A 9,121-nucleotide genomic window follows, 5' to 3' on the forward strand; every position below is an offset into this window, starting at 1 on the left:
AGGCAGGTGCAGCCCCTGGCCTCAGTCCACCCTTGTCCTGCACACACATCTGGGGGCGCATCTGCTGGGGGGTGTGCAGCAGCAGAAGCCATGCCCTCTGGACAAGCTGCCCACAGCTCCATCCCACTTAAACCTCTCTTAACCCATGCAGATCTAACCTTGCTTTTGGTACTGGAAACATGCCTCCAGCACTGCCCATTGGTACAGTGCTCTCATAATGGCAGGCCCTGAACTCCTGTGCCACCTTTTTGCAAGTTCACCCTAGTGGAACAAAATTACAAAATCCTGGGCTCTGAATTCTTAGCCATCAGAGTGGCTTTGGGAAGGGCTGTATCATGGGGTACAGGACCATAAGTTTCTGGGGTACTTCCAGAAGGCTAAGGCACTCAACCAGAGACACCTTTGGGCACCTTCTCCTGCTTTGCTTTCCAGATAACTTACTAGGTCATTTTTACTGGGGGTAGAATCTGCGTGTCCCTGGATTGGGCAAAACTATAACTGGCCTTCTCCTGAACTGACTCCCTGTTAGCAGGCTATCCCCGAACAGAGAAGATACATTGGCTTTCCTCCCGCTAGTTTTGGCAGTCATGACTGCAACATGGTGCAGGCCTTTATCTGCTCTTGCAGTGTTTGTGCCCACACCAAGAGACCCATTCAGAAGCCTTGCAGATTCCTCTAACCCCTTCCCACCCTGCTCTGGCCATTATCTGCAGTCTCCCAGGTCCTCATTGTAGACCTGCCCATCTCAACAGTTGATTTACGATCCTGACCGTAATGAACCAACTCACTAAAATGGCCCATTTACCACTTTTACCATTGCATGGACCTTCCATCAGCACAGGATATGGCATGGCTGTGGTTGAACCATACAGTTGGCCTTCAACAGCCTCTCAGGTTCCATCGTGCCTGACCATGGGTTCCAATTCATTTCCTGGTTCTGGGGCCTTGCACTTCTCGCAATATATGCCCATCTCACATTGGCCTGCCATTCCCAGACAGATGGCCAGACAGATGAGACCAACTAGTCCTGGGTCAGTACCTCTGTTGTCACCTTGGTTTCAAACAGAATAACAGGTTATCTTAACAGTTTCAGAATTATCCTACAGTAACTTTTTGAGCATGTCTTAGCCAGGCAAGGCCTGTTCTTCACAAACTATGGGTTCTACCCTTGTTTGCACCCCACCTTATCCACACACTTGCTCAGCCCCATGGCTATGGACTGGGTACACTAGTGGTTTTCAGATGTTTTGGACTCTAAGCCCCCCTCACTCCTGACCTGCAGCCCTCTGACCCTGCTGGTGCCCCTGACTCCTAACCCACAATCCCTGAGCCACACAGCCTTGCTGGTGTCCCTCACTCCCAACCCGCTGGGTGGGGGGGAGGTATGATCTGATGTTGCCACTCCCCTCAGGCTCTCTACACTGCCTTCCCACACATGCATGTAGCACCCCCCCTTGGCTTCCTTCTGCTCCCTTCAGTCCCAAATAGCCCTTTGCAAGCTGAAATGCTGCTAGCCTGCAAAGAGAAACCCATTGTTTCCCAAATTTTTTCCTTTAAAAAAGAAAATCCACATTTTTCTGCAAACTGGATAGTGGCAGCAGCAGCAGGCTCAGCCCGGGTGTTGGCTGCCCCAACTGACCTCGGAGATCACAATCGCGCCAGGTCTGCGCCCCCTGCAGTTCCCGTGAAACCTGCGGTGACCCCCCCAGGGGGTTACATACCCCTGGTTGAGGATCACTGGGGTACATATTGATAAGATCCAGGAGGAATCAAAGCAACACTTGGAAAAGGCAAGAGACCTACATAAGCAGTCAGGACCTGCCTACTAAGTATGGTTGTCAGCCAAACACCTCCACGCAGGCTGGCCTCACCAAAGCTAGACCACCACTTTAATGGCCCCATACTCATAATCGGTCAAATCAACCTAGTAGACTTTGAGATGCAACTCCCTTGGACACTGGAGATCCACCTGATATTCCACATCTCTATATGCAGCTTGAGTAAGTGTCAGTTCTTTTCCACACTGTAACCAACCTCCTCCCCTTCCATAACAATCTAGGGACAGAAGGACTACCTAGTCTGGAAAATTTTAGTGGAGATTCAAAGTGGAAGTGGGGAAAGTTGTACAACTGAGTAGATTGCATGTGGGAGCCCGCAGAAAATATTCATGCCCCCAATCTACTGAAAAAAAATCCACAACGACCACCTGGGGAAACCAGTGCCTGTGGGGGGTGATGGGCCACAGCCTCAAACCTGGAGCCCCTTCAGGCTGTCCTTTTGCTAAATGAATTTATTGTAAGATGAGTATCCAGAGGACATGAAAAAATCTTTAAAAAGACAGTGTTTAACCAGGAAGGCATGCAACATTTCTGTTCAGCAAGAATTTGAACCCCAATTGAGGCAGGAAACAATAACCTTATGAACAGTTCTGAGAGACATTTTGTTTTGCAGTGTTGTGCCAAAAGAGAACAATATTGCTATTTTTCTTTTTCTTTGGGTACCTACAGATCAGCATAAAGTATATTGCAAAATTAATGAAATGATGCAGTAATTGCTGTAAAGATAAACGTTATAAATGTGTCTAGCCTGATTTGGGTCACTTACCTCATGACCACTCAACTTTAATAAAAGCTAGTAAATTATTTAGGCAGTATTCCTGTACCTTTTTAAATTATTTTTCTTTCTGTATCTGCTGCCATAATAAATATGCTTATCAAGAAGTGCAATTTGTTTTGTTCTGTTTTGTTTTCTTTGCTCAGTGGTGCCAGCATCTTGAGTGAGAGGAATGAAGAGGGCCACGGTCAGAGCATGAGAGTGAGATAGAAATTTGAAGAAGCCTGGGAAGGGATATGTGGACAGTAAGTGTGGCTGGCTAAAATATGTGGGTGGGATTTGATACAACAGGCAATTAAAGCTCTCGCTACAATGTGGATTCCATTTTTAGAGTTCTGGTTTTGGGGTGGGAGAGGTTGGGGGTGTATATGCCAAGCAGGTAGAGAGAAGCTCTCCTGCCTTACCCATCATGGCTCTGGACAGCTGGGATCTAGGAAAAAAAACTTAAATTCCTTCATACAGTTGTGTTTTAATACAATACAGGATGGTTAAAGGTGACCCCAAGCCTGTTGGATTAACTTTTCTTTGCATCTGTATTTCCCCAAGTGTAAAGCTGTGTAGTTTAGGTAGCAATTAGGAATTTATTCATGTGACTCTTAATGTGAGCAGTTACCAAAGTGGAGTAATGTCCTGAAATTTTAAAATGCCAAGTAATCTGGATTAGAAAAGTTGAATGTATATGCATAACATTTCAGGTATACTACCTATACTTTGATATAACATCCTTAGGTAGACAGGGAGTTAGTTTCTTTTGACAGACCCTACCTGTAGGTGCCTTATTATATATGCAAGTGAGCAGTCCCCTCATTAGGATGCAAGCAACTGGAAAAACAATGGGAAGTATTTCCTATTCAGCATACAGTTGTAATATAACCAGGAGTTTGAATTTTGATTTAAGGGTTTCCCTTTACCTTGAATCACTGTTGTACTGACAAACATACAGAATTTCCATTTCATGTTCAAGTTCTCCAGCTTTGTCAACTTCTGAGCTGCTGTGGGCCCTCCAGGGCCAAGGGGAAGTAAGCAGAAGCTGGAGAAGTTAGTGGGAACCTGAAGATCCTAGTTGGAGCAGGAGTAAAGGGGTGAAGAGGAGGGTTGCCCAGCCGGGAGCCTGCAGGCCACAAGTTAACTGCTCACATGCTGCAATTTGGGCAGCACTGTCCTAGAGAATCCTTGTACAATCTAGTTGAGGTGGCTTCCTATGCTTTAGTTTTGGAGGCTGTTTCTGTTTCAAGTTGATCGCTGTTAGTGTCAAGTTACTGTTTGTTTTTTTACCCTTTATCTCTTGCAGAAAAGACTGCATAGCATTTTTCTTGTGACGCTTCACAATATTTATTTGCCTCTATCTGTGATAGCTTACAGGGTCTGTACAAAAACTAGGTTTGCCATTAGAGGAAAGATCAGTTGTATGTAGTTTGAAATTTTTACTGATAATAAATCTGATGTGCTCTTGCATACCAAAACTATGACCGCTTGGTTCACTTGTCATGCCACTGACAAAGTTCGCTAGGCTTTAAAAGCAAATGGGATAATCCCACATCAAAATACTCCATGTTTTTCTATTGTTGAAATGTTCAGCACAAAGTGCCTGAAATTTATGTCAGTGTTTGCTAATTGGGTGCTTAAGCAACTGTACTTACTGCTATTAGTATTTCTTTTATCTCTCCCTGCTGGCCCTTCCTAGCAGCAATAGAAATTTCATATGCTTTCATTCTGTCACAGCAAAATTTCACAGCACCTTGCAGTTAGCTAGAATTTTGCATGTCAATTTCAAATTTGCTGGAGGAAAGGTATTTGGAAGGATGTGGCCTGCCAGGCCATTCTATCTGGCCCGTGGGGCCCCTAAATAATTTAGAAAATTACTATTTATCTGCCCCCAGCTGCCTGTCATGCGGCCCTCAATGGCTTGCCAAAACTCAGTAAGCGGCCCTCCGCCTGAAATAATTGCCTGCCCTGATGTAATGACATGAGCCATACAATCAGAAGTACTAGTCTTTGCTGGTAGTATTTACATCTGTGTGCAAGGGAGAGGCATTGCCGGTGATTGGCATGTCAGTTTAGAGGTGTCCTAATTACTAAGGCAAAACTTAAGCAGGTCTGTACTATAAAGTTCTCTGTTATGTCACATTATGGTCAGCTGTGCTTGATTTCCCTTTACTAGTTAACAATCATTTTATACTTCTTATTTCACTTATGTAAAGCAGTCCTAGTCTTTTTCAGCTTGTCTTCTGATGGAGTTACTTGTCCACTCATTTTTGTCACTGGTCATTTTACCCCCTTCTATTTCTACTAATATCCTTTTGTGATGAGCAGGGATCCTGGTTTTCCCTGATTAAAATATACCAAATTCTGTGCTAAAACCCCCAAAATCTGTGATTTAAAATTAAAGCCCTGCCCATAGCCCGCACAGCCTTGCTAGTACCCCTCACCCCCCAGCCCTGCCAGAGGGGGCCTCCAGCTGCTAGGGCTATGGACCTGGGTTTGCAGGCCCCTGCCCCTGCTCCCTCCCTGCTGTGGGCACAGGCGGGCCAATGCCTCACTACTGATTGCACTCCCGGGGGGACAGGGGAGGACCCGTGCCTCCCAGATCTGTACCTGGGACAGGCATAGGCTGCGGGTTCAGGTTTATGCCCTGCTTTCCTCCCCCTGGCCCTCCAGAGCCTCGCAGACACAACCCGGTGTGGCTGGGGGCAGTGGGGCTGCGCAGGGATCTCCTCACCGCTGCTTGCCCACCCGCTGCCTCCTGTGCCTGCCGCTGGTTTAAGGAGCGCAGCCCTGCGCTGCTGCCCTCACTACAGCCCCACGTACAGGAGGCATGTTGCTGGGGCAATGGGGAGAGAGCAGCAGCAAGGTGATCCATGCATGGGTCTGCTGCTCCTTGCTGTACCAGGTCGTGCCTGCTGGGCTCTGGAGGCCCCGGGAGAGGGAAGCAAGGCAGCAAGAAACAGCGACTAGCAGCTTCTCTGTGCAGCTCCAATGTTCCCTGCCTCCCTCCCCTGGGGCTTCTGAATCCCAGTAGGCACAACCTGACATGGCAGGCATTAGCGGAGCCAGGTGGGGATCTCACCACTGCGCGCCCTGCGCTGACGCACCTCCTGCATGCAGGGCTGCAGTGAGGGCAGCAGTGTGGTACTGCTCCCCTCAAAGCAGGGGCAGGGGGTGCATTGCCAGGACAATGGGGGGCAAACAGCAGTGAAGAGATCCCCATGTGGCCCTGCTGTCCCCAGCTGTGCCAGGTGATGCCCGCTGGGCATAGCCGTCCCTAGGGGTGTGCGAGGCCTAGGGGCATATCAGCCTGTGCAGGACCAGGGGCGTGGCAGCGAGCAAGCAGCTGGAGCTCAGAGCCCTGTATGGCACTGTCTGCAGGGGCGCCCAAAGCATGGGGCCCAGGGTGGTTGCCCTGATTTGCACGCCCCGCCCCCAGGTACAGCCAGGCTCCAGAAGCCTTGGGAGAGGGAAGCAGGGCAGGAGCCCGAGCCCACAGCCTGTGCCTGCCCTGGGTACAGATCTGGGGGGCATGGATCCCACCTGCCCCCTGGGAGTGTGCGCGGCAGCAGGGAGCTGGCCTTCCCCCTCCCCCAGACGAGCCACCTATGGCCCCATCATGCTCCCTGCTGGGGCCGTGCAGCCGCACATTGTGACTGCAAGCCTCATCTGGCTGGGCAGCAGCCTCAGCCCTGCCCAGCTCCCTCTCTCCACCACACTTACCTGCTGGAGATGCTCTGCGGGCTGCCTGGGGCCATGTACATGTCCATGCATGTAGCACCCCCTGTCTCTCTGCCCTCCTCCTGCTCCCTCCCATCTTCCTGCAGGCTGGAACTCTGCCAGCCTGCAGGGAGCTCATTGCAAAATGGCAAAATTAGCGGATTTATCTTGTAAAATGAGAAATCCGCGTTTGCCTCTGGTGAAAGGTAAAATCCACAGTTTACTTCATTATTCCTTGGGGAACAGAAAACCTGGATCTCTGGTGATGAGGGACCGTTGATTTCTTATACTATTTTTTTGCATTATTGTTCCTAATTCCATTATTTAGGCCTCCAAACTTTATTTGTTCATTTTGATTGCTCTGGAACCCTGAGTTTTCCACACTGCTGCCCAGATCTTTCCTGAGTTTTTACAATCGACTTAGAACCTTACTGTATATCAGTGGTTCAGATTATTCTTTTTGGTTTGGATTACCTTGGATTTGTCAGCATCTAGTTTCTTCTGCTCTCATTACTTGTTTATCTATTTTATTAGGTCATCCCTGATGTACCTTTCAGTCTTTCCTGTTGACCTAGTTAAATAGATTGTTATCTGCTAACTTCTTCAACATACTGCTCCTTATCTTTTTCCAAGTAATTTTTATATGAATATATGTTAACAAAAATTATGCAAAAACTAATTTGAACTGTATGCTAAATTGAAAACTGACCATTAACTTTTTTCTTTGTTTTCTTGCTGTATCTGGCTACTAGTTTGGGACTGCTTTATTTTCATTTAGTAATTTAAATTTTTACAAAAGCTGTTGAAAAACTGTTTTATATTTATATATAGTTGTGTTAATATGCTCAAAGAATCCCAATAGAATAGAGGAATATTATTTTCCTATACAGAATCTGTTCTGTCATATCCCTATCATGTAACTTCATTTCTTTGTGTACAGATGGGAAAGATTTCTAGTGCAACAAATATTCCACTCCTGAAAGCAGTAAGTGCCACATTACTATCAGGAGTCTGGACTGATTTACATGACTGATGTAAACCTATACCCCACTACAGTGCAGTATAATAATGCAATTCATAAATACAATTTTATTGACCCAAGAGGTTGTCTTCCATTCTTCTGTCCTTCCCTTCATCTTATCCTTCTCTTATTTTATTCTTTCTTTCATTTCCATCCTTTTGTCTTCTTCCTTGTCTTCCTATCATGCTGTTCTTCTCTGGGCTCTTTATTCATAATCAGTTCTTTCTGTCTTCTCTCTATCTTGCTGCTAGGATTTTGGCCACCCAAGGGGTGCCACCTTCTCTTCTCTATGATCTATTTTCCCTCGAGATGATTTCAGCTGGAAAACAGGTTGTTTTTTGCAGTTAGTTAAAGAAAAAACTGCATATAAAACGGTGGATCATTATTTTTGGTATTTTAGTGCCACCTGGAGGTTGGAGCTGTTGCTTGCAAACAACATTATATTGTCAGAGATTTCACTTTGTTAGGTAAATCCTTGAATTAACTTCAGTGTTGGAGCATGCTGTTCTCACACTCTCTCTCCTGGGTCTACTTAGCATTCTAAGAACCACCTTTTTGTGAGAACAGCATGCTAACATCAGTGCTTTGCATCTACATTACAGTTTTTATGTCTGTAGGACCCCAGAGCACTTCACAGTATGCTAAACCAGGGGTTGGCAATGTTTTTGGGCAGAGTTCTGGAGCGGACGGTGGGAGAGCCATGAGGGGCCTGATCATTGTGGCAGTGCAGCCCTAGCCCCTTCCCTAGGTCATGAGTGCCAAGCAAAATGCCTTCACATGCCATGCACATGTGCCAGAGGTTGCCTACCTCTGTGTTAAAATAGACTTGGATGTGGAGAATCTTGAAAGGGTCCAGAGAAGGGCCCCAAGAATGATTAAAGGCCTGGAGGACAAACCTTATGAGGCAAGACTGTTCAGCCTGGGGAAGAGAAGGCTGAGGGTGGACCTGGTGGCTGTCTAAGTATGTAAGGGGTAAATATCTGGAGCTGGGAGAAAAACTGTTCACTAGGGCGCCCCAGGGGAGGACAAGGAGCAATGGCCATAAACTGTTAGGGGATGGTTTCAGGTTGGATGCAAGGAAGAACTTCTTTATGGTAAGGGTGACCAGAATCTGGAATAGACTTCCCAACAACGTGGTACAGTCCCCAACCTTGAAAGTTTTCAAGAGGGGACTTAATTGTTTAAAGGGGGGGCTGTGGTGGGGGGGGGGGTGCTCAATGATCTTTCAAGGTCTCTTCCATCCCTTAATTTCTATGATCTAGGATTCTTTCAATACTGAAGCATGCCTTATCATCAGCTACTATATAAATAATACCTCTCCATGATTCTGTAGTGATAAGTGTAAAGGCTGGAGCAATTTTGCTACCTATAAGGTTAGTGCTTTATATGAAATTAGAATCATAAAATCATAGAAAATTAGGGTTGGAAAGGACCTCAGGAGTTCATCTAGTCCCGCCACCTGCTCAAAGCAGGACCATCCCCAACTAGATCATCCCAGCCAAGGCTTTGTCTAGCCAGGTTTTAAAAACCTCCAAGGATGGAGATTCCGCCATTTTTCTGGTTAAACTGTTCCCATGTTTTACTACCCTCCTAGTGAGAGAATTTTTCCTAATACCTTACCTAAACTTCCCTTGCTGCAACTTGAGACCACTGCTCCTTGTTCTGTCAGCCGCCACCACTGAGAACAGTTTAGCTCCAACAAGTCACTTGAATGTAGTGGTTTGTTGCCCCAGCAATAAAACGGACCTCTATATATTCTACCAAAAGGGAAGGGGGAATTTC

The 9,121-nt window shown here is 46.7% G+C and overlaps 1 protein-coding gene across 1 annotated transcript in view; it reads left to right on the forward strand.

Annotated features, from left to right (window-relative positions):
• The first annotated feature begins 91 nt into the window (after positions 1-91).
• The window catches only part of CTCF (CCCTC-binding factor), a 32,073-nt gene continuing 23,043 nt past the window's right edge, over positions 92-9,121 (forward strand). Inside the window, exons 1-2 of the mRNA XM_006030233.3 lie at positions 92-2,000; positions 2,760-2,858. Coding sequence (XP_006030295.1) covers positions 2,850-2,858 — 9 coding nt within the window. The 5' untranslated portion in view covers positions 92-2,000; positions 2,760-2,849. The remainder of the gene's footprint in view (positions 2,001-2,759; positions 2,859-9,121) is intronic.

This window comes from Alligator sinensis, unplaced genomic scaffold (genome assembly GCF_000455745.1).
Source record: "Alligator sinensis unplaced genomic scaffold, ASM45574v1 scaffold260_1, whole genome shotgun sequence".
In the NCBI taxonomy this organism is placed as follows: Eukaryota; Metazoa; Chordata; order Crocodylia; family Alligatoridae; genus Alligator; species Alligator sinensis.